Source organism: Danio rerio, chromosome 22 (genome assembly GCF_052040795.2).
Source record: "Danio rerio strain M-AB ecotype USA chromosome 22, GRCz13ab, whole genome shotgun sequence".
Lineage (NCBI taxonomy): Eukaryota > Metazoa > Chordata > Actinopteri > Cypriniformes > Danionidae > Danio > Danio rerio.
Genome location: NC_141042.1, coordinates 26,028,300 through 26,053,492, shown reverse-complemented (window position 1 = coordinate 26,053,492; position 25,193 = coordinate 26,028,300). Strand labels below are relative to the sequence as shown.

Sequence of the window (25,193 nt, the reverse complement as noted above, 5' to 3'; positions counted from 1 at the left end):
TATTGCAAATCATGTATTATGAAATGCAAAAGGCTCAGAAGTGCTGATAAAGATTAGATCTGTGGGCTGAGATTTGTGGATTTGAAGTTCTGGTCTGCAATGTGGTCACGCACTGGGGTAGCTATAACCTGCAGATTTTTGGTTACATAGTCAAGGAAGGGATAAATAACCTTCTAACTGGTGCTCTGTGTTTGTTTTGTTCTGTGGATTGTTTAGATCTTACTGGTTTACTGATTATTCAATAATTCAAGAACTCCTGTGTTTAAACTCTTTATTATGATGTAGACAGAACACAATCCTAACTGACAACCAGTACACAGAACAGAAACTACAAGGGCTCATTCACACAGATTACATTTTTCCATTCCAATGTGCTACCTTTTTATTGTTTTTCAATGTAGATGCAACCTTCACAGACAGGCATGGTCATTATGTTTAAACTCAGGGGTTGATGGGTTGTTTAGAATGAGTTTTTTGTTTAAATGTGTTAATAATAATGTTCCCCTCCATACATGACATAGTGATATATTATCATGAGTTTGTTAAGTTGCTCTTTAAGATTAATATTTGCTCTCATATAGCTAGCTACATTTAGCTTGAAGTGTTATTACATTAATTAGCAATCATGTACTAACAATTAATTTAGGTAACTCTTAATTACACATGAAGTGAAGTGTGTATTGTCAAGTGCGGTTACTCATACTCAAAATTAGTCCTCTGCTTTTAAACCCATACAAGTGCACACATGAGTGAGAAGTGAGAGCACACACAGTAAGCCTAAACCTGGAGCAGTGGGCATTTATTGCTTCCTGCACCCCGGGAGCAATTAGGGGTTAGGTGCCTTGCTTTGTATCGAAGGTGGGGAAAGTGCAGTTAATTACCTCCCCATTTACAATTCCTTCTGAGAACAGGAATCGAACCTGCAACATTTAGATTTCAAGTCTAATAATTACTGTTATTATAATAGTAAACACATTGATGACTGATGTTTTTACTTTCACACAGGACTTGTGGGCTTAGAAAGTAGTGCCTATATAAAATCATCATACCCTGTGAAAATCTATACATTTACTCACATTACACACTCCTTTCAAAAGATCTTCTGGATAAAGTTGTAGAAATGCACAGGTTGGGAGAAGGCTGAAAAAGCGCATTTTAAAACCTGGAAACTATTTGGAATGTGATTTGATGTCAGGCTGTATGACAAATAAAGCATTTGAGCAGTGCTTTTGCAGCTGGAAGGGTAAAACGTGCAGCTGCGTAAAACATAAGCTGAAATAGTTGGTGGTTCCTTCCTATGTGGCAATCCCTGATAAAAAAATGGACTAACCTGAAGGGAAAAGAATGAATGAATGAAGTCAGACATTATAAACTGAAGTATTGCCAGTGTGCAGAAAAACCTGATAAAAATAAAAAGTACAAGGTCTAACTTTCTCTAGCATTTTGGATGTCAGTGGAATGTTTTTTGGTTGATACATATGTTTTAATGAATGCATGTAATTAATTTATTAAAAAGTACACCACTTTGGAATATCTTAAATACATTTTTATAATATATAACATAATAACTCAATTTGAACAGCTTATGTACAATAACTGCTCATTCTGACTTTCTGAATTCAGTTTGATGGTAAAGTTTGTGGTGTAAAAATAGTCTTTCACTTTTTAAAAAATAGCAGCAAGAAAAGGGAAGGAAATCAGATCAGCTGAATCTCTACAGCAGACAGCAGAAACTACAGCTAACACCAGCAACACGTAAGCTAAATCTAATCTTTAAAATGTCTTTCTGAAAATGTGAGGTCATAGTCATGATTTGATTTATATAATTGTGTTTGTTTCTTATTTAGGATGTGCAGTTTTGTGTCTTACATTGTATTTATGATGTTATGCAAAGTGAAGATCATGAACTCCAGACTCTTTCCACTTATCCTGCTGCTGCATATCCCAGGTTTGACCATCACTGTATCTTAATCTCTTCTGTAATGTTTAAATGTCATTGTAAATTCTGCGTACTAAGTAAAATCTGCACACTAAGAAGGTTGCCTGCAGGAAAATGGAACGTAAATGGTTTCTGACTGGCTTGAATGTTTACTGTCTAGCTTGAAAGGACCTTATTAGTGACTACAGGGCAATAATTGAGTCTACAAGGTCTTCTTGTATATTCTCAGACTATTGTGAACAACCAAGGAAACCCAAAAAAATTTGTTTAAAACTTTTAATCATCTGCTCCAAGTCAATAATGCTGTCTTCATTATCCCTGTTTCTCAGCAATTACGTAATTCATTTCTTTTTTTTTATTATTCAAAAGAATGTTCATAAAACAAATTTTAGCTTCACCTGATGCTGCTTCCTGGGATCACCGTTCACCTGAGTTCATTGGTGTTTTTCTCGCTGACTTTACTCAACTTGACACTGAGACTGAAACCGGTCATATCTAGCATGAAAACAACCACTTCCTTTCTTGATCCTATTCCCACTAGCCTGTTTAAATTTTGCTTTGATGCCATGTCTCCTGTTGTCCTCAGTAATATAAATGACTCCTTACAAACCTGTTCATGCATCATTGAAGATTTGGGCTGTATCCCCTCTACCTAAAAAGGATAATGTTGCACTTCATGCCAACAACAACCATCTAATTTCAAATCTTACAAGTTACTTGAGCATATTGTTGAGTCACCATTTTAGTCAGGTGTTCAAAAACTGTGGTTGGGTTTAAAAAAATTGGAAGGGTGGGGGGATCGGTCAGTTGGTCAGTCTGTCAGTGAGTTAGTCAACAGCGGCCTCTGGTGGATTTACATAAGGACAGGAGGGGTTGAATGACACTCGTGAGAGAAATTTAAGATCTGAAAAAGTGTACACAGTGACCTCTGGCGGATTCACGGAAATTAATACTGCAAAAAATGTAGCTCCTGGGATGTATTCTGCTCTCTCCAGAAATGTATATAGGGATATCAGAATGATCCTGGGTTGCATTTAAGGGCTGCACTTGATAATGTGGACCACTTATTTGCACAGTCATATTGAATGTGTCTGGCGTCTCTGGGACTGCCTTAAAGTGGTTTAGGTCTTATTTTACTGACCCTTACCAGTTTATTTCTATTGGTGATTGCAGATCTGATATTAACTTTGTGTCTTCATTGGTGTACTAGGCCTGCTATTTTTTTAACATTTACCTATTACTTCTAGGCCATCTTCTAAGATCTCTTTGCCTGTTTTATCATTTTTATACAGATGATACACAAATTTATATTCAAGCATGCCCCATAAGCGACTTGATCTTGCTTTCTTGTCCAACTGCATTACTGAAATCAGAACATGTATGAATAAACTGAAGTTATGCTCATTGGCTTTGAACATTAAGTTTCTAAAGCTGGTCTGGTGTACCTGACTCTTGATCGCTCTGCTTTTGAAATCCAGATTCTTAGATTGAGAAACCTTAAAGTTGTTGCAAACCTGTCTTTTGATTATTTTGTCCAAAACACAGTTAAAGCCTCCTTTTTCCATCTCAGAAATGTTGCAAGGCTGTGCCCTATGTTAAACTTTACAGCTGCGGAAAAATGTATAAATTCCTTTGTCATCTCACGGTTAGACTATTGTACTGCACTTTTAGCTGGTGTTTCTAATTCTACTCTGATTAAGCTCAAGTATGTACACAGTTCAAAAGGCACAAGGATTGAAGGTCACATTTTGCCAGTATTAGAATTTTTACATTGGCTTGCAGTTATATATAGTGTAGAATTTAAAATAATGATGCTTACTTTTGGAGCCTTTAAACATCATTTAACTGTTACAACCATACACTCCTAGCCTTGGATTGTGTCAACCCGGGCTCATTGTGGAAACGTAGTCCCGCAGACGTTTCAGGAGACCGCGGAATACGTCCCGGTGGGTATGTACGGCTGCAGTTTTTGCGAATCCGCGAGAGGCCGCCGTTGTGCGCTTTTTCTCATCTCGAACGAACCGCGCTCGCGCTGTTCTCGCGTCAACCCGCCAGAGGCCGCTGTCCGACTGACCGGATGATTGACTGCGCGACCGGCCAATCGGCTGACCGTCCTCCTCTTTCCCTCAACCCAACCAATTTTACTGATTGACAAAAGCCAATTTTACTGGTTTACAAAAGCCGTCCAAAAAAATAAAAGCCCTGATTTTTTTTGTTTTTTTTTTATTCCACCGCGTTTTCGCCCTGTCACGAAACTCGTTCACTTAATTTTTGGGATTCTGTTTTTGTCTTACCTGATTGCTGGAACTGCTCTCCCCCGGACTCTAAACCGAATGTCGTGGTCGACTCCTCCTCTCCGCGTCTCGAGCCTGCCGACGTTACACGGTGAGCTGAGTGGACAAACGGATTGCAGCGGGAAAGCCCTCCACAAGGAGGTAAGCGGTCAGCCGGCGAGCGCGAAAGGGGAACAGCGTCACACCGCCCCGCAGCGTTCGCTTGAAAAAAAATAAATGAAGCAGTACGTACCTCCCGGGACGTATTCCGCTGTCTCCAGAAACGTCCGCGGGACTACGTTTTCAGAATGAGCTTGGGTTGCAACGTGTTCATCTCAGTCAAAAATACTGGTTGTTCCTCACACACATCTTAGATCTATTGGTAATTTGTTTTATTTAATTTTTTTGCACATTTTCGGTATTGTATCGTTATTGCATTGTTTAATGCTTTGAGAAGCGGCTTTTAAAGGCACTATTTAGAATAAAGTTTGTTACTATTATTACTGAAGAATATTAACATTACTTTGTAACATACTTTGAATGTTAATAAATGCTTTATTAACACAACTTCATTCAGTTTTGTGACCTAATCTAAATTGTGGATTATGCATTCTTTTTAAATCCCTCATAAATGACATATCAAGTCTCAGTATAAAATGTAAAATAAATCTTTGCAATCTCTTCTAAAATACATTACTATACAGTTTAAACATTGCTGAATAACAAGAGTCAAAATACAACAACAACATCAATCTAATATAATAGACATAAATTATTTCAATAAAATGTTTTGTTAAATGTTATTTAGCAATGTTTTTTTTTTAAATCAGAGGGCAAACATTTATTTTTTATTTGATACAGTTTTTCACTTGTGTATCTTGAAATTAATGTTTTGTCATGAATCACTCTTGTAAATTAACTTTTTTTCTGTTTAGAATATGACTGAACTTTTTATTGTCATTTAGGAAAGACTTACAAAGCATACATATTCCTTATTATATTAGATCACAAAACTGCATGCAGCTATGATAATGAAGCATTTATTAACACACCGAGTAACTATAAATGTTAAATGGAGTAGTTTATTAATCATTTACTTTCACATAATGAAAAAATATTCCATAACATAATGTGTAAATAGGCAACGCAGTGGCGCAGTAGGTAGTGCTGCCACCTCACAGCAAGTAGGTCGCTGGTTTAAGCCTCGGATTGGTCAGTTGGCATTTCTGTGTGAAGTTTGCATGTTCTTCCTGCGTTTGCGTGGGTTTTCTCCAAGTGCTCCGGTTTCCCCCTCAGTTTAAAGACATGCAGTACAGGTGAATTGGGTAGGCTAAATTGTCCGTAGTGTATGAGTGTGTGTGTGGATGTTTCCCAGAGATGGGTTGCGGCTGAAAGAGCATCCGCTGTGTAAAAAAAAAAAAACATGCTGGATGAGTTTTTTTGTGAGATTTTTTTTCTTTTTTAAATATTTCCCAAATAATGTTTAATAGAGCAAGGAAATTTTTTACAGTATGTCTGATAATATTTTTTCTTCTGTAGAAAGTCTTATTTGTTGTATTACGGCTAGACTAAAAGCAGTTTAAAAATTTTAAAACACCATTTTAAGGTCAAAGTTTTTAGCCCCTTTAAGCTATATTTTTTTGTTTGATACAGAACAAACCATCGGTATACAATTACTTGCTTAATTACCCTAACCTGCCTAGTTAACCTAATGAACCTAGTTAAGCCTTTAAATGTCACTTTAAGCTGTGTAGAAGTGTCTTGAAAAATATCTAGTAAAATATTATTTACTGTCATTATGGCAAAGATAAATCAAATCAGTTATTAGAAATAAGTTATTAAAACTATCATTTTTAGAAATGTGATGAAAAAAGCTTATCTCTGTTAAACAGAAACTGGGGAAAAATGAACAAGGCGTCTAATAATTCAGGGGAGCTAATAGGTCTGACTTCAACTGTACCTATCTATTAATGTAGAGTTAATGCTTAACATATGATTAACTATTTTCTAATGCTTTATAAATGATTCTGAGTGTGCAGTTTTAAAAAAGTGTTACTGAATATTTTAAAACAACTTTGCAAGATAAAGAATAAAGATCAACATTTTTTAAACAAGATTAAATGACTTGCTGTACATGTGGTAGTGGGCATGAGATTGTTAAGTCTGGACCTCATCTCTGTCTCTAAACTGCATTTTATTAATCAAATGGCTTCTTCTTTAGGCTCTCTAACACTGGAACATCACCCTGTGAGCTGTGATGAATACAGTATCTGTGCTGTGAAGGGATCTGATGTGACATTTACATGCTATTACAACAAAATCAACATCAAAACTGTGTTCTGGTTCAGTCAGATACAAAATATTAATTGGAGAAAAAATGATGAAGCTGAAGATTTGACATTAGACTCCGACTACTCAGGAAGGGTGAAACAGCAAATCTCAAAAGCTTATTTAGCAGACACACGGACACTCACAATATCAGATGTGAGAGAGCGAGACTCTGGGGAATATCAGCTCATGTTCATCATGAAAGATGGAGATAAACATCTCGCCTCAGTCTCCATCAATCTAACAGTCACAGGTAAAATTCAGTCTAGATTCACTCTTAAACTCATTTCTTTGTCTTGATGAAATAATTATATTCATTATATTTCCTTTCATTACTTTTATGCAGTCCTGTATATATGGATGAATCCTGCACCTACAGACTCAACAGATCACAGTGTAAAACTGACCTGCGATTCTTTTTGCACCTCTAAATATTGGTATTATAACTACTGGAAGAAGAATGGACAGTATTTCACACATACATTGTCCAGGGACATTACGGTGTCATTTGAAGATTTTGGCAGTTATTCCTGTTATCAAGACTCTAAAAATCCCTCCTCGTCTGTGTGTAAGAGTCAGATCATCCACAAAATCCAGTACTGTTTTTTCATTCAAGTGTAAATATTAACAGATGAGTTTAAATGAGTTTGAATTTTATATTAATTCTTGACTCTTTCAGGTGTTTCTAAGAGTGGCTGTTGGGATGTGTCTTATACCTCTAGAAGAGTCTGTGCTTTGGTCAACTCAACAGTAGACATTTCCTGCACATACTCACATCCCGCTGATAATACGATTAATAAAACATTCTGGCATTATGGTCAGGTTGGAGACTTCAGGGATCTGCGTGAGGAGCATCAGTTTGCTGGTCGTGTGGAGTTTGTGGAAAACAAACTGAGAATCAAAGAGCTCAAGATCAGCGACTCTGGAGAATATCGATTCAGGATCATCACAGACAAAACAGGAGGAACATATTCTGGTTCACCTGGAGTCATTCTCACTGTTACAGGTACAAGGACGATATTTTCATCTTACTTGTGATGACGAACTATTGACTGTGTTCTGTTTTTCAGATACGCAGGTGATAAGCAGACCACACACTGTATCAAAGGGAGAAAAGGTGATATTAAGCTGTTCAACTAAATGCACTCTGAGTAACAAACACACTTACATCTGGTACAAGAACGGACGGCAGGTAACGGACGGATTCACTAAAGACAACAAGCTGTACCTGGACTCAGCAATGGTCAGCAATGAAGAGCTTCAAGAGTTCTCCTGTGCTGTAGGAGGTAAAATATCTCCATCACACATGTGCTTCAGTTGATCTTCTCAATTTCTGCTATAATTATTTTTTCCTTAAATACTTTTTTAGGCCTAAAGAAAAGCACAGCACTGCGAAACACTGCAGTCATACTGTGTGTGTTTTTGAGTTTTGCGCTCATTGGAGTCCTGTGGATCAGGTCAGTAAATTAAAATATGTATCCATATAAATGGCCCACCCTCTATATATCTTTCTATTGCATCTTGAGTGAGCATTATTTTCAGATAATTCAATGCACCAGACCAGAGTTAGTTATTCCGCTCATATTCTTTAGATGTTGTATTTGAAGACAGGACATAAGACAACGATTGTGTCCAGTTTTAATTTCCTAAGCATCTCAACTAAAGCCTTCTGTTTTGTTTTGATGTGATGTTTCACAGTTGTTGTCACTTTGAAACTACTGAATTTTCTCAGTGTAGTAATATAGAACAGTAATGCGGTCCGGGAACAATTTTAGCTCTGCATTTACCAGAAAATAACCAATATAGGCTCATTCTGAAAACGTAGCCATATATACATTTCTGGAGATTGTGAATTATGCAGCCAGAGTTGCGTATGGCTGCATTTCATCTTTAAACCAAATGCTATCGGGCGGAATGATGGCGTTCCCTTTCTCGCTTGTTAGCTGACCACATCCCTCTGTATGGATAGCTTTTCCGCTGTTACCAGTTTGTCCAGTAGCTTGACAAGTACATCGACAGACATGAAACACAGAGCTGAGTTGACTGCAACTACGGGGTCGGTCAGTCAAATGAATTGATTGGTCAGTCAGTCAGTCGACAGTGACCTGGATTTACGTGAAAACAGCAGGTGTGAATGGCACTCGTGAGAGAAATTTGAGATCTGAAAAAGAGGATTTTGGCGGATTTGCATAAACAAGAACTGCAATAAAATAAAATAAAAGCTTCGGGGACGTATTTTGCGATCCCATATATGTATACAGGGGTACGTAATCAGAATGAGCCTGGGTTAAAAATAACTGCACACCTTAGAACGTTTATCACTCAATCAAAATTGAGCATTCAACAGCCCAGTAAAATAAATGTAAATAATCGTTTTATTTCTTTAAGATGGAGAAGATGTACATTGTTTAAACCCCACAGAGCTGAAAAAGAAGAGGTGCAGGTAAGAATTGCTCAAATCAAATTAAACTTTACGCAAGTTTATTTCCAATGCTAAACATTCCTCAGGTAACACTTTATAACTACACACTATGAATCATTTACTAAGCATTAGCATCTAGTGAATTCATTATTTGTTAAGCATTAACTCTACATTAATAAACGTTAATAAGCAGTTTATAACTGCAGATACAAATGCTGTATTCTTGACTTATAAGCACCTATATAATGCGTTTTATAATTGTATTTTCATGCTTAGTTAATTATTTATTTTTCATAACTATATTAAGTATTGCATTATTTACAAACCATTTGTATTTAAGAGTAGTTGAGGATTTTAGGATAATTAAGAATGAGTTAGTAAATGATTAATAAACTATTGAAATCAACATTCTTATTATTCCGGCATATACTAATAGTTAACTAATATGTTAATAAATACTTTATTAGCTCAACTTCGTGCAGTTTTGTAACCTAATCTAAAGTGAGGACTATTCATGCTTTATAAATCCCTTATTAATGACAAATAAAGGCTCAGAATCAAATGAACAATAATATTTGCAATCTTTTCTAAAAAGTAAAATTACTGTAAAGTTTAATCATTGCCAAATAACAGGAGTGTCAAAATACGACATAAAACTGGATAAAACAACAACAACAACAATATAATAATTGAACAATATAATAAGATGCAATGTTTAAACTCTACAGTGGTTTTATTTTAGATAAGGTGGCAAAGATTTATTTTTCATTTGAAGTACAGTTTTATTTGTGCATCTTTAAATGAATAGGAATGAATAATGTCATTTTTCCTGTTTAGAATATAACTGAGCCTTTATTTGTCATTTATAAGGGATTTATAAAGCATACATAGTCCTCACTTTAGGTCACAAAACTGGAGAGTTAAAAAAAGCATTTATTAACATAGATAGTAACCATTAATAAATGCCTGAATAATAAGACATATAAACGTTGATTTCAATAGTTTATTAATCATTTACTAACTCATTCTGAATGATCCTAAAAACCCTAAACAACTCTTAAATACAAATGGTTTTCAAATAATGCAATACTTAATTAAGTAATGAAAAATAAATCCTTAACAAAGTATAAAAATACAATTATTAAGCACATTATAAATATGTTTGTAAGTCAAGAATAGAGCACTTGTAGCTGCCGTTATAAACTGCTTACTAACACTTATTAATGTAGAGGTAATGCTTAAAGGGCCATGACACCCCCCACTTTCGGTTAAAGTCTACTTCAGAATTTTTTCAAAAGATGCATGATTAATGGGCGTGGAGCTCCGCGAGCATCGGGCAGGAGTGGGCGTGGCCAGCAGGGGAGAGCGTGAGCGAACGAAGCTAGCTCACAAAATGAGACAAACCGTGAGGAGACGCATGAGTTTATAGCTTACAAAGTTAAAATGCAAAGAAATAAATAGTGATTTAATGCCCTGCTACATTTGTTATTCGTAATTTCATATACACATAACCACAATTTATATAATTATAAAGATAAGTGTGTTCATGTAAAACGTATAAATGAGGATTCTCCCTCAATCCCCGTATCCAGCAGACTCAGTGCAACAGGTCTCCTGACCTGTCTATTTTAACCATTAGCCCTGCTGGTAATCTGGAGGATTTAGGCGAACACAGCAGCACGGTGATGTGTCTGAATGTGAACGAACTCCTGATAAAAGACACCGTCCGCCATTCTCTAATTCTCGTGCTGCTCTCCCGACAAAAATGCTAGCAGCACGCACACAGCTTTGCTGTATGATCGGCCCTGACAAGATTGCGGGGGAAAACATGCAACAAACCGCATGGATCATGGAAACAAACGCATATGAGCCTTCATGAACGGCTAAATACTGTGTGCCCGTGCCGTGGGTCCGTGACGTGTCTCACAGCTCGGGCTTGACTCTGGCAGGTCTGGCAGGTCTCTTGAATAATTAAGCAGCCGGCTCTTCTCATAGGATAAGAAAACTCCGCTTTGAATAATAATGAGAAACCGATGCGTCATCATTGCACTTGCAGTACTGCGCTACGTCGCCGATTTTGATCCCGCCCCAAAAATCATTTTAAAACTGGAAGCTGAAATTAGCTGACAAAAGCTCAAAATTATCCAGTTTTCCCCACAATTAAAGCTGACAGGTGCTAACATTGTCTTAACTGATGCTCAACACACACAAATCTGTTAATATAAAAAAAAAAGTTATCCAGGGTGTCCTGAACGGATAACGGATAATGAATTCACTATTTGCTAATGCTTAATAAATGATTTATAGTGTGTAGTTATTATAAAGTGTTACCCATTCCTCATACTGTTTTTACTCCACCAGTCTGACACAGTGAACATTAACACATCCAGTGACATCAGACCGAAAGCAGATGCTGACAATCCAGATGTTCACTATTCCAGCATTAGGTTTATCACAAAACCCACATCTTCAAACCCTACAGCTGAACATCCAGCAGACAGCCCAGAAACAGACAGTGTTCACTATACCACAGTTATGTTCAAATGACACGCTGTTGCCCTCTTGTGAGCCAATCATGATACTGTATTTTGTAGATAGAAATTGTATAAATAACCACAGTTCCTAATAATCGATTTCTGCATTGTGTATTCTCATGTACTGAATAACTATAACTGTATTATAGAGTAGTTACAACACAAATAAACATTTCATGTCCATTAGTTTATTTTTTAGGGCAAGTTGTCATGTAGTATGTGGGATAATGTATAGTGATATTCAGATTTAGTTGCATAGAAAAAGTTTAAGTATTGTGTTTTCAAGTTACATTTAACATAGTTCTTAATTATGAATGTAAAAACCACAATGTAAAACCCCAACCTACAGGTATGAAAGCAAAACATGATTCTCTAATTGTTTGTTCACTTAAGTCCATTAATATGCATTTAAGAAAAAAAGTTTACATTATAAAATTTATTTTTAGCAAGCTGTTAATTTTTTAAGTGTTTGCTTTTTAACATATTGTATACTTACTCTAGGTATCCAAGTAAAAATTAGGCCCTTGAAAGATGCAGCCTCTAAATATTATAGATTTAACATTAAGGATATGAATTTGCAACATATTTTTTTGTCATGTCCAACTAATAGTTTTTTGTTTGGTTGTTTTGACTGATGTAGTCATGGTGTTTTACTTGATTTGGGTTATGCAGCTATGCATCTACGTATGCTACTGGTAATCTGCTTGTGATAAAACAAAATAAAAGCAGTAAACGTTGTAATATTAATTCAGTTTAAATGATTTATATGTGAATATTTATTAAAATATAATGAATTCCATTGATTAAAGGTATAAATTTCAGCAGACATTACTCCAGTCATCAGTGTCACATGATTCTAAGCACTAAAGTCAGGTTAACCTGAATTGCAATGTTAGACCAATGAGCTGGTGGAAGTATAAACGCAACTGGCTGATTCTACTTAGTTAATCATACATTTTGAGATTTGTATTATGCCAGCAAAAGCTTGACTGACATAGTGTTTTTGCAGAACTACTGATTATGAAAACTCTTGTCACAGCCTTGACTATTGCCCTTGTGGGTAAGTTGAACTACTAGAATTTAAAATGTCTTACTTTATACAAAGTTACCAATGTAATTTCTTTAATTATGATTATTTATATTATTATTAAAGCTTTCTTTGATATTTCAACAAGTCAGCAGATGCATCTTGGTAAGCAGTCTTGACCATCATCATTTACAATGAAGAAATAATACTTAAACATTTATAAAATTGTTTTGCACATTTAGTTCCTCATTTGGCAGGGCCCCAGACCTATGTGTACAGATATGAGGCTTTGCTCTTCAGCGGTCTTCACCAGAAAGATCTGGCTCGAGCTGGCATTAAGATCAACAGCAAAGTTTTAATCATTGCGGCAGATGACAATATTTTCTTGCTTAAGGTATCAAAGGAATTTAATGCCCTTTTCGGGGGCTTTCGCACTGGGCTGCTATAGAAACTGGGCTAGTTATAAGAACTTGCAACCCAGGCTCATTTTGGAAACGTAGCCCCGCGGACGTTTCTGGAGACCGCGATTTACGTGGCCGGAGGTACATAAAGGCCGCGTTTGGTTTTTTTCGAGCGAACGCTGCGGGGCGGTGTGGCGCCGCCCCGCCCCTCCTCTTCGCGCTCCCCGGCCGAAGGCTCGCCTCCGAGTGGAGGGCTTTCCCGATGCAATCAGTTTGTCCGCTTAGCTCACAGCGTTGCGTCGGCGGAGCGGAGGCCCTGGAGGAGGAGTCGGCTGCGGTGGATGACGACCAGGATCGAGTCCAGGGAACAGCAGGTTCCGGAAATCAGGTAAGACAAAAAACGGAATCCGAAAAATAAGGGCGAGAACGCGGCAGGATCCAAAAACGCGGTCGAAATCGAAGACGAGGGCTTTTGCTTTTAATTTTTTCGATCCGGCGGCTTTTTGTGCGAGAACGGCGCGGGCGCGAACGCCGCGCGCTCCCGAGAGGCGCCCGCCCGAGGCGTGAAAAAGCGCGCACATCGCGGATCCGTGAAAACAAAAAAACGCTCGAATACGTACCTCCCGGGACGTAAATCGCGGTCCGCAGAATCGTCCGTGGGGCTACGTTTCCACAATGAGCCCGGGTTGAGAACTAGTGACCAGATTTTTTCAATAGTATCTAGACGCAGCCTTTTTGATGCAAGCTGAGATTGCATCGCTCAGAGATGCAATGTCAGGCACAATGCACTCAATGTGCACTAGTGACGTCACTGTACACTTGCATCACTATTGTGCTTGGTTAGAAGCTTCTCTAAAGTAGGATCAGGACTACATTTTTTGGAACTGAAATGTGTGCTCAGGGCTATGTCTGTAAAACAGGGCGATATGATGCCACCACAACTTGTTTCTTTTTGTTTTATTGCTGACCACTTACCTCTGTACAGATGGTTTTTCTGGCATGATTAGGTAGCTTGCCTTGTACAGCGTTGGACATATGTGAAAACATTCTGCAGTAGCGTATTTAAAATTGCCAAAAAATATACACAGTGGCCTCTAGTGGATTTGTGAAAACAGAAACTGCAAGCAGACATAGCCCCGGGCAATATTTTGTTGCTACCAAAAAAAGAACATTTACCATATATCTCCAAAAAGCCTCTAATAAGTTCCTCCAGTGTGAAGGTCCTCTTTAGCTTTGCCTTACTTCTTCCACCAATAGTTTTTGCAAAGAAACTCAAGATCTACCTATTTGTTTCAGCTCTCAAATCCTCAGCTGTTTGAATACAGTGGTATCTGGCCTGAGGACACTTTTGTCACTTCTAAATTTACCTTAGAACTGGCTGCTCAGCTTCAGATTCCTATCAAGTTTGAGTACACCAATGGTATGGTAGGGAAGCTGTTCATACCAAGTTTGGTCCCAACTATCGTCATCAACCTATACAGGGGAATTCTGAACATTTTTCAGCTCAACCTCAAGAAGACCCAGAATGTCTACGAGATTCAGGAGGTGAGACAGACTGAAATTTAGGACCAATCCCAATTCTATTTTATACCCCTATGAAGGCCTAAGCCTTCCCCTTGGCTCTGTAAAAAAGTGAAAGACTAAGAATTATTATTGTCTTTGCGCCGAAGTTGTATCTGTGACCAGTTGTAACAGCATAACCATTTTGTGAAAAAACTACTTTGACTTTAGTTTGCCAAAGATTTGCACCTTAACCTAAATTGTTTATTTTTAACCTATCTAACATTTTTATTACTGAAAAATTATGGATCACTATTATTTTATTTGGTCTAGTCTAAGCAGTTCATCCAGCTGAAACTTAAATTTGAGATGTTTTTCTGATTAGGATGGAATTCAAGGTATTTGCAAGACTCAATATGTGATCAGTGAAGATGAAGAAAACAACCACACCACTATTATCAAGTCCAAGGATCTTACCTCTTGCCATAAGAGGATAATGAAGGATGTTGGCTTGTCTTACCTTGAGAAATGTATCGAATGTCAGCAGGTCAGTTCACAAAATAGATAATGCTTAAAAACGGGTTTCCAACCGAGGGTTAATTCCTTTGATGGGTTTACACCTGAGAGGGATGAAAGATGTATGATATAGGGCTGTTCTTGGGAAGGCCCGCCTGTGCCATATTGTATTATTTACATTATAAATTTGACATACAGAAAAAATAATGGCAGAAAAAAGTCCCTAAGAAATTATTTTCCCTAGGAAATCATTAATTCTAACAGGCTTTTAATGAAAGCCTTTTTGGACAACTTTTATGTTTAGGATTATATTTAAACCTTGATGCCATGATTGTTTCTACTCCAAACTGCCCTTGAGAGGTAAAGGTATTATTTATGGAATGCAAGATGAACATTTACTGTTGACATATTTCACCAAATATTCTGTTACTTACACATTATTAAACAGAAAATAAAAAGTTACTCTGGAGCTGTAACCTACAGCTACATCTTGAAGCCAGCTCCAAATGGTGTTATGATTACTGAAGCAACCGTCCGAGAGATTCATCAGTTTACACCTCAATATGAAATTGGTGATGCTACCCAGATGGAAACAAGGTAAAACATTTGTTCTTGCACACTTATTTGTATCTTATTATGTGTTTGAATTGTTTCGTGTAATTCAGTTCTATTTTTAACATTGCAGACAAACTTTGACCTTTCTGGAGATAATGACAACTGACATAATTCCAATCAGCGCTGACTATTTAGCTCGTGGAACTTTACAGTATGAATTCAGCACTGAAACACTCTGGAGTCCCATTCAGCTCATGAAAATAAGTGATGCACAGGCTCAGGTAAGAACATATTTCATATTGTTATTTTATCTTTTGTGGGTTAAAAGTGTTAATAATGAAATGCCAAATTAAAGAAAGATTATTTTTAATAGTGTAAACTAAAATGTTGCATCTCTCTTTAAGATAGTAGATGCTCTGAATAATCTGGCAACCAAAAAAAAAGAAGTCCATGAAGATGTACCTCTGAAATATATCCACCTTATCCAGCTTATGCGTTTTGCGAGTGTGGATGCTGTTGAGGGAATATGGTCTCAGTTTAAAACTAGGCCAAATTTCAGGTATACAGAATTTCATTTTTACAGAATGAAACGATTATTATTTTAAAAGTAACTCATATATTCTTCTCCAAGGAAATGGATTTTAGATGCTATTCCTGCAGTTGGCACACTAGCTGCTTTAAAATTCATCAAGAAGACATTCTTGGCAGGTGAACTATCTTTTTCTGAGTTCACTCAGGTCCTTCTGGTTGCTGTGCACATGGTCACCGCTAATTTGGACACCATTAAGATGTACTCTGTGCGTACTTTCATATCTGCACAAAATTTTAATTTCTTAAACTTCTAATTTAGTGTGCCAGAGAATGTCTGAACTTGCTCCATACTTTGTGTAATCACAATAGAGCCTGGCTTTGCATCATAAAGTTCAAGAAACCCCAGTTCTACGTGAAATTGCAATGCTTGGTTATGGGACAATGATTGCCCGCTATTGCAGTGGTGCTCTTGAATGTCCAGTTGAGCTTTTGAAGGTAAAGTGAATTCACTAAATGATTTGTTTGACTGCATGTGTAGATATGCTGCCAACTTCTGTTTTCTTCTTTAAGCATATTCATGAGATTGCTACTAAGGTGTCTGCAAAGGCTGATATTGCAGAGATCACCTTGATTCTTAAAGTACTGGGCAATGCCGCCCACCCTGCTAGCATCAAATACATCACAAAGTTTCTACCAATATTTGGAACACACATACATCAGTTTCCCATGAGAGTTCAAGTGGATGCCATTTTGACTCTGAAGGCTCTTGCTAAAAAGGAATCTAAACAGGTTTGTCAGATTTATTTATTTATTTTTTTAAATATTGTTTATGTGAGACTAAACACTATAGATTTTACTTTGCACTTCAGGTCCTGAATGTAGTTCTGCAACTTTTTCTGAACAAAGATCTTCACCCAGAGCTACGCATGCTCTCGTGGATTGTGATTTTTGAGACAAAGCCAAGCATGGGTCTGGTTATTACTCTTGCACGTGGTCTCCGATCAGAAAAAAATCTACAAGTGTCTAGTTTTGCATACTCTCACATGAAAGCCTTGGCAAGAAGCACAGCACCTGATTTTGCTTTAATGTGAGTTTACACAAACAAACTGTTTTCAATATGTAGATGTTAAAAATCTCAACATCCACCTTGGTCTTTTTTAGCGCCATTGCCTGCAATGTTGCCATCAAGATACTGAGCCCAAAACTGGACAAACTTAGCTTTCTTTACAGCAAAGCATTTCTCTTGGATGGCTATACATGTAAGAATGTTATTTGGATCTCCAGTGGTGTTGCATGGATAGAAATATTTTTCTCTGAAGTTATTTAATTTATTTGTTTAGACCCTCTCATGGATGGTGCTGCTGCTAGTGCTTTCTTCATCAACGATGCCACCACTATACTGCCGAGAGTGGTTGTAGCTAAAGTACATGCTTACCTGGCTGGAGCAGCTGCTGATGTTTTTGAGGTGAGTAGCAGTGGTGATACAATACTTCTCTATGTCATTAGTTTTTTAAATTCGCATTGCACCTCACTAAAGTACAGTACTTTCTCTCAGGTTGGCATCAGAACTGATGGGATTCAGGAGGTTCTTCTGAAATCTCCATTTCTGAATGAGGATGGACAGCCAACGATTAGACAACTGTTTCAAGCTGTAGGTGAAACATTTTATAAATGCACTGTCTGTTAACAGTTTCATGTATGTTGTTGTCTATTTGGTATATTGCAGCTGAAATCATTCAAGACCCTGTCAAAGAAGCAGCACATAGGCTCCATCTATATTAAACTGTTTGGACAAGAGATTGCATTTGCGAATGTTGATAAAGCAGTTCTTGAACAGGCAATACAGGTAGAGCATAGCTTTAAAATTTCACTTGAAGTAATGACAAGTTCACACTGCATGAGTTTTAAAGTTGTCAGATGACAGTTGTTTTCACACATTAATACATATTCTTGTAAATGTACGGCTGCAAATGATTCTGTTTTGTTCCTGTTAAATGTTATTGTAAAGCGTATTTATTCTGACATTGTAGTCTACAGCTACTCCTTGAAATTCCTCCTATCCTGTATCTTGCTCTCTCATTAGCTGTACGTCATTGTCGATGTGTTTTTCAGTTTTTTGATGAAGTGATTGTTGCTCGCATGAACAAGTACCAATTTGCCTCAGATTTTGGGCATTTGTTAGCGATTTTCCAAAATCTCAAGGCTAAAATCTTACAGTGTGAATTCAACATAAGCTGTCATGTCTAAGTAATTTATATTTTGTTCCTAAAATTTTTAGAACAATTACCATGAAACTAAGAGTTAAATCTCTATTACAGTTCACTACTGAAGGCCATATGGTTGAACTGATAGAGGAGGCTCTTAAAAAAATGCAGAATGGCATTGTCTTCCAGTACGCAAAGCCCCTGCTGATGGGTGAAGTGCGTCACATCTTCCCATCAGCAGCTGGTGTACCCATGGAGTTAAGCTTGTATGCTGCTGCTGTTGTTGCTGGTAATCTGAACGGTAAAACAAGCCTCTAAGAATCTATTTCATTTTAAGAATAAGAGCATGCATGTACATTCTGTACTTGTACTTTACTTTATAAACTTATTGCCATTTTGTCCAGTCCAGGCAATTATTACACCACCTCTAACTGAATTGACCAGTGTTGCTCATCTCATGAAGACAGATGTCAAAGTGACTGCTGAAATTTCACCAAGCATTGCCTTGCAGGCTTTTGCTGTAGCTGGAATAAACACTGGTTTTATTCAAGCTGCTTCCATCGCCAGAGGAAAGATCCATACATTGATGCCTCTAAAAGTGGTTGGAAAATTTGACATCACACATGCTAATTTCAAATTGCAGACCTTTCCTATTGCATTTCCAGTGCATGCTGTGACTGCACAGTACGTAACAGTTCACAGTTGTCTCCATCATTTCACCACTGTGTATCTCATCAATAACATTTTGTGCTTCTTGTTCAACTCTAGTTTCGAAACTTTATCGGCAGCCGGAAACATTGAGGATGTCAATGCACAGATAATTAAACCCACTTTACCAAAGATGGTTGTTGTGCAAAGTTCTCAAAACACACTTACATCAATCATTTCACCTGGAGCTTTGGTAAGATAGTAATATATTTGCTTGACTAAATACATGTTAAAAATTCTGGCAATCTCTACAATTCTAACCATTTAATGTATGCCTGTACAGTCATCTGAACCTGTTATGCCACCTGTCAAGGATCCTGAACTGAGGAGTATTGTTCCAGTTCACAAAACTCTTTGTTCTGTTATACCTCACATTGGGATCAAAACATGCATGGAAGTTTTGTCCTGTAATGCTGCCTTTATTAAAAACACCACACTTTATAACATGATTGGACAGCATGGAATGCATATTAACATAGCTCGAGGCAAGTGTGAGAGACTATGCAAGACATCAAAGTTAATCTCAAATTATTTAAAATAATGGTCACGTTATTTATTTATTTATTTTTAATTGTTAACAGCTGACGGCCCTGCTGTTGAGGGACTAGAACTAGAGGTCCAATTGGGTGCCAGAGCTGCTAAAAAGCTCCTTAAAGAAATTAACAATGTTTACCTAAAGACTCCCAAGATCAAGACCATCCTGCAGAAACTAAGGGAAATCCTTGAGGGAAGAAAAAGGGACAAAAGCTCCCGGTTCTTTAACCATAAAAAAATCCAAATTGCTCCAAGTTCCAGCAGGCGCAGCTTTAGTTCCAGCAGTTCTGTTCACGATTCCATCTCCCATCTGTCTGAAGTAAGTTTTATCTTTTTCACAAAGATAATTCCAGAATTCACTATTTATTATGCTACCCATTCAAAGTCAATGGATAGCAACACAGTTGTACATTCTAACCAGGGTTGCCACATTTTTGCAACAAAACTAGCCTAATGGCCTGTCAAAAATAGACCTTGAAATGACAATTAGGGCTAAAATCATGTAGTGTATTAACTGTACAACTATTTTCATTTTATGTTGAATCATTAGGAACCATCCATTGGACTAAACAAGTTCCAAGGTCATTCATGGGGGGTGGGGGGGTGTAATTCCCATCTGCAGTTTAGATTTAATAATAAATATTTTTTAATAAAATATTTTAATAATAAATATTTTAGCAATTAAGTAATATATGTTTTTTCATGTCTGCAGACTAGATCACTTGTAGACTCGGTTCCTCCAGTGGTTGCTATTATTGGACGTGTTGTGAGAGTTGATCACAAGTTGTTGGGGTACCAGCTGACTGCTTATGTGGACCGGCCCAACTCAAGGGTGCAGATGATTGTGGTTTCTATTGCAGCAAAGGACAACTGGAAAATGTGTGCAGATGCTGTCCTGATGAGCAAGCAAACAATTGTTGTAAGACATTTAGGGGAATGGGTTACAGTTATCTCATTCTGTAATGTGTCCAGTCCTGCTCCTGGAGGGCCAAAGTCTTGTAAAGTTTAGTTTTAACCACTGCCTGGAGGTTTCCATTAAATCTCTTTAAGGGTGAGCCTCCACCGCTGAGACTGCAGCTCTGCACAAGACTTTTGGCCAGCGGAGAAATTCGTGCCGAACTGAGTCTGGTTTCTCTCAAGGTTTTTTTTCTGGCTTGCAAGGTTTTTTTTCGGGCTTGCATGGTTCAGGATCGGTAGAGCTACGCATCAGTGAATTTGCTCTTCAGTGTTTGAACTCTCAGTGATGATTTTAAACCACACTGTACTGAGCTAAACTGAACTAAACTTAAACACTAAAAATTTAACTACCCTGATCCAGTTAGAATGACCATTTATGTGAAGCTGCTTTAACACAATTGAAATTGTAAAAGCGCTATACAAATAAAGCTGAATTGAATTCATGGGAGCTAGATTCTGCAGGACGGTGACTCTCCAGGAGCAGGAAAGGAAACTTGTTTATTTCAACCCAAGCTCATTCTGGAAACGTAGCCCTGCGGAAAAAATAAAAATAAATTTCTGGAGGCCGCAATTTACGTGGCCAAAGGTACGTACAGCCGCGTTTAGCTTTTTTAGCGCCGCTCCGCTCCTCCTCCCCGCGCTCGCCGGCCGACGGCTCGCCTCCGAGTGGAAGGCTTTCCCAATGCAACCAGTTTGTCCGCTTAGCTCACAGCGTTTCGTCAGCAGAGCGCAGGCCCAGAGGAGGAGGCGCCGGCCGCACGGACGACGACCGGGATCGAGTCCGGGGAACAGCGGTTCCAGAAATCAGGTAAGATGAAAAACTTAATCCAAAAAATAAGGGCGAGAACGCGGTGGGATCCGAAAACGAGGTCGAAATCGAAGACGAGGGCTTTTGCTTTTTTTTTTTCTGGACGGCTTTTGCAAACTGTCACTTGGGTTTAGGGAAGGAAGAGGAGGAGGAGGAAAAGGAGGGTGGCCGGGTCGGCTGATCCGGTGGCTTTTTGCGCGAGAACAGCGCGGGCGTGAATGGCGCGCTCCCGAGAGGCGCCCGAGACGCAAAAAAGAGCGCACAGCAGCCTCTCGCGGATCCGCGAAAACAAAAACCGCTCTAATACGTACCTCCCGGGAGCTACGTTTCCACAATGAGCCCGGGATGGTTTATTTATTTATTTTTATTTTTTTGAAAAGTAAATGATTTGCCTTTACTTAGGCAAAGATGGCTTGGGGAGCAGAGAGCCCAAAATATGCAATTACCATCAAAGGTGGGACTGGCCACCATGGTCCAAGTCCTATGGTCTATCTCAAAGTTAAGTGTGAGAAGGTGCCCAGATTCATTACCGCCTATTCCAAGAGGTTTGATTCATTCATTTTGAAGACTTTCCACTTATTGAATTTAAACATATCAACACATTTTTCTTTACTTTTTAAGTGTGGCTGGATACATTCCTGGTGCAGCTGAAATGACTGGACTGACCATTAGCAATGAAAAAAACATTGAGCGACAGATAGAACTAATTATACTTGTTCAAGATTTAAGAACATTGGATATTATTATCAAAACCCCATTGGTAAGTAGGAATTGATTGATTGGTTTACCATGCCTTTCGACAGTACTTTCTGTAATTTGTGAATTTGCAGATGACCTTGTCAAAGACAAACTTGGTCCTTCCAATCGCTTTGCCTTTTGAGGCCTATCCAGAAGATAATGTCATAAAGATGATTCAAAACTTGTATAAAGAGGCTAGTTCAGGTAAGTAAAGTATCATAGGATGGACTTTCATTTATGCATATTTACAATAATCTACATAAAGTCGATAATTTTCTGAATGTTTTGTTTCCCTGTTTAGCTAAATGCAGCAAAGTCAGAAGCATCTTGACAACATTCAACCATAGGACGTATAACTGTGAAATTCCTCTTTCCTTCTACCAAGTCCTAGTTCAAGACTGTACTTCCGAGCATAAATTTTTAATCCTAATGAAAAAGGATGATGTCTATAAGCATGAAGTCCTTAGCATTAAGGTGGCAGACATGTAAGTCTTCCATGCTCATAAAAATTTTTACAAATGAAACCTCGCTATAACATTAAATGTTTGCTTCCACAACAGTGCTGTTCAGTTGTACCAACAAGACAGTGTAATAAAGGTCAGAATAAATGGAACAGAAGTAACAACTGACAAAATTCCATACCATCACCCAACAGGTTGAAGTTCTCTCAACTTTAATTTGGTATAAAAGTCTAGAGTTTGCAATTAAATATGACATTTGCTGAAATATTGGTCAGTTTCCAAGAGAGGAAGGTGTTTTTCTGTGCATTTTGTTTTTCTCTTAGGAACCATACACATTGAGAAGAAAGGTGCAGGGATTGCTTTCTATGCACCAGGCCATGGTCTAAATGAGGTCTATTATGCTGCCGACCAGTGGGAGGTAAGACATAACTTGTCAAACCAGTAAATGTGTGTCATACATAATGCGAATACTAATGGAGGTCCTTAAATACATTGAAACAACAAGGAACTGGTGAGCATAATCAATAAACCAAAGAGTACCTAAGGAAACCAAACAATCAAGAAATAAAGACAAGACTTCAAACTAATGGTGGGCAAAAATAAGGGATTTTTTTTTGCAGTTGTATGAGCTTGTACACATTATTTTCCCATCGAAAGAAGTCAAGTGGAAATCGGTGATGCTCATTTGTTTGTGGCTTGTACCATGTTAGAGAAACCTATGAGCCAAGTTGAGCTGCTCACAAGCTCCATTTTTAAAGTTGGGAGCGGTTGCCTTGAATTTGTGAGTTGTGTTCAGTTAAAGAAGCTGACCTGTCAATCAATCTAAAGTTGACCAATCAGGAGGATATGCATGACAGAATTGGCATTGGATGATAGTTTACAGTGGACAAGGTTAAAATTTACTTTATAATTCACACACATGGGCAACAAGGACTGAACTGATTTTCCTGTGCTGAAAAAATAAATGTTTTGTGTACAATCATGGCTCATATCAGCTATAAAAAAAATCAGAAACCTAGGGGTGATTTAGTTTGAGGATTGTATAAAAAATGGCATGTAGATAAATTCAGTAGTTAACATTGTTGCCAGGTCTGCAATTTCTTGTGGAATTGGGCTACTTTTGCTGTATCTGCGGGTTGTTATTTTAATTCCGCAGGTCAGAAATATAATGGTTGCAGGATTAACATGGTTTCAGGTTTTTTTTAATAATACACTTAATGTAACATAATTCTCCTATTTTTTTTTTTTTTTCAGATTTATGTTGGGGACAGGATGAAGGGACAGACTCGTGGAATCTGTGAAAAGGCTGATGGAGAAATCAAGCAGGAATATCGCAGACCCTATGAAAACCTGACCAAGAGCTCAGTCGGTTTTGCCCACTCGTGGGTGCTTCCTGCTGAGAGTTGTCATGATGCTGATCGTAGGTGTTAAGCTGCTTATTTTGCAATGAGAATTCACTTCAGTGCAATGCTTTTATTGTATATATTTTCCCCAGAATGTCACACAAAGCTTGAAACAATGACACTGAGGAAGCAGAGGTCAGATTGGCAAGCTTCCAAATGCTCCCCCACTCAGCCTGTGGTGTCTTTCATTGAGGACTAGTTGTAAGACTGTGTAACACTCATACCTTCTGTTAAGTATGTCCTCTAAGAGTTGATACAATATTTTACAGATTTGTTTCATTAACTGAAGTATTATTTGATTGTTTTGTTTCAGACTTCAAACTCTGACACTTTCTGCAAATCTGAACAGCAACTTCATGATCTGAGAGAAACTGCAGAAGCTCAATTGATCTGTAAATGTACAGAGGAATGATAGTCTTTTTAGAGTCCTGGTGTAGGAAATACAGGGTGATTAAAAAAGAATAACACAACTTTCGGGTTGCTGTCCCTTAAGTGTCTGGAGGGGGGCATATTGAACATTTATGAACTTGTTTTCTACTGAAAAAAAAAAACTTTTAAGTACTCTTAACATTGATAAATTACCCAAGATTCCATCATGTTTCTTTGATTAAATACATATTTTCAAAGTTGTGCTATTCTTTTTGAATCACCCTGTATTACAAAATTTAAATAAATAAAATGCAAGCTCTGAAATCTATCAATCTGGTTTGGCTGATAAATATTTACAATTGTTTTATGCATTTTTAATATCTAACAAAATGTGATATAGTCACATACATAAACGATAGATTGTATATTATGAACTAACAGGAAAAATAATGTATGTATAAATTATTTTACCAAGAATAATACATGCTGTGAAAAACATTGTTCATTGTTAATTCTGACACCAAATGCATTGTTGAACTTTAACATAGAGAACTATTAAAAAGTGTTGCTCTGAAATAAATAAACACTACCAAAACACGTTTGTGATGTTATATATTTTTTCCGTTATAAATGTTTGAATATGAGTCATTTCTACACTTTAAAATTCATCCAAAAAGTTCAGTAACACTTTATAATAACTGAACATTATGAATCATTTATTATGCATCAGCAAATCGTTAATAAATCATGTGTAAAGCAATAAATCTATGTTAGTTGACATTAATAAGCAGTTTATGAAAACAACTACAAATGCTGTTTTTTTGACTTAAAAGCACATATAATGTGTCTAATGATTGCATTTTCATACTTTGTTAATTAATTTTTAATGACTAAATTAAGTATCACTTTATTTACTAAGCACTTGTTTAAGTGTAGCTTGCGTTTTTATATATATATATATATATATATATATATATATATATAT

The 25,193-nt window shown here is 37.4% G+C and overlaps 2 protein-coding genes across 15 annotated transcripts; both read left to right on the top strand.

Annotated features, from left to right (window-relative positions):
• The first annotated feature begins 706 nt into the window (after positions 1-706).
• LOC101886000 (uncharacterized) lies at positions 707-12,322 on the top strand. 2 transcript variants are annotated; one of them, XM_087304445.1, is made up of 9 exons: positions 707-1,755; positions 1,848-1,948; positions 6,434-6,793; positions 6,887-7,136; positions 7,220-7,546; positions 7,611-7,826; positions 7,910-7,997; positions 8,929-8,983; positions 11,324-12,322. In XM_087304445.1, exons 4-9 carry the CDS (start codon positions 7,001-7,003, stop codon positions 11,507-11,509), a joined length of 1,008 nt encoding a protein of 335 aa, XP_087160571.1. In that variant the 5' UTR covers positions 707-1,755; positions 1,848-1,948; positions 6,434-6,793; positions 6,887-7,000; the 3' UTR covers positions 11,510-12,322. The 2 variants fall into 2 exon arrangements, with proteins under 2 accessions (XP_087160571.1, XP_087160570.1); XM_087304444.1 differs by having other exon boundaries at positions 1,420-1,755; positions 6,887-7,108.
• A 65-nt stretch (positions 12,323-12,387) lies between these two features.
• Positions 12,388-24,806, top strand: vtg8 (vitellogenin 8). 13 transcript variants are annotated; one of them, XM_087304419.1, is made up of 31 exons: positions 12,388-12,556; positions 12,650-12,688; positions 12,766-12,917; positions 14,221-14,469; positions 14,810-14,971; positions 15,389-15,537; positions 15,626-15,776; positions 15,900-16,054; positions 16,127-16,292; positions 16,396-16,521; positions 16,597-16,815; positions 16,896-17,113; positions 17,188-17,285; positions 17,367-17,491; positions 17,582-17,677; positions 17,753-17,872; positions 18,345-18,531; positions 18,635-18,914; positions 18,999-19,131; positions 19,222-19,423; positions 19,520-19,791; positions 20,185-20,391; positions 21,640-21,782; positions 21,859-21,997; positions 22,068-22,179; positions 22,277-22,460; positions 22,536-22,630; positions 22,760-22,854; positions 23,691-23,856; positions 23,932-24,040; positions 24,153-24,806. In XM_087304419.1, the coding sequence occupies exons 1-30, from the start codon at positions 12,517-12,519 to the stop codon at positions 24,036-24,038; spliced, it is 4,587 nt and encodes a 1,528-aa protein (XP_087160545.1). In that variant the 5' UTR covers positions 12,388-12,516; the 3' UTR covers positions 24,039-24,040; positions 24,153-24,806. The 13 variants fall into 13 exon arrangements, 7 of the variants coding, with proteins under 7 accessions (XP_087160545.1, XP_087160550.1, XP_087160551.1 ...); XR_015522064.1 differs by having other exon boundaries at positions 12,390-12,556; positions 18,640-18,914; XR_015522063.1 differs by having other exon boundaries at positions 12,390-12,556; positions 18,640-18,914; positions 22,536-22,656.
• The last annotated feature ends 387 nt before the right edge of the window (positions 24,807-25,193 follow it).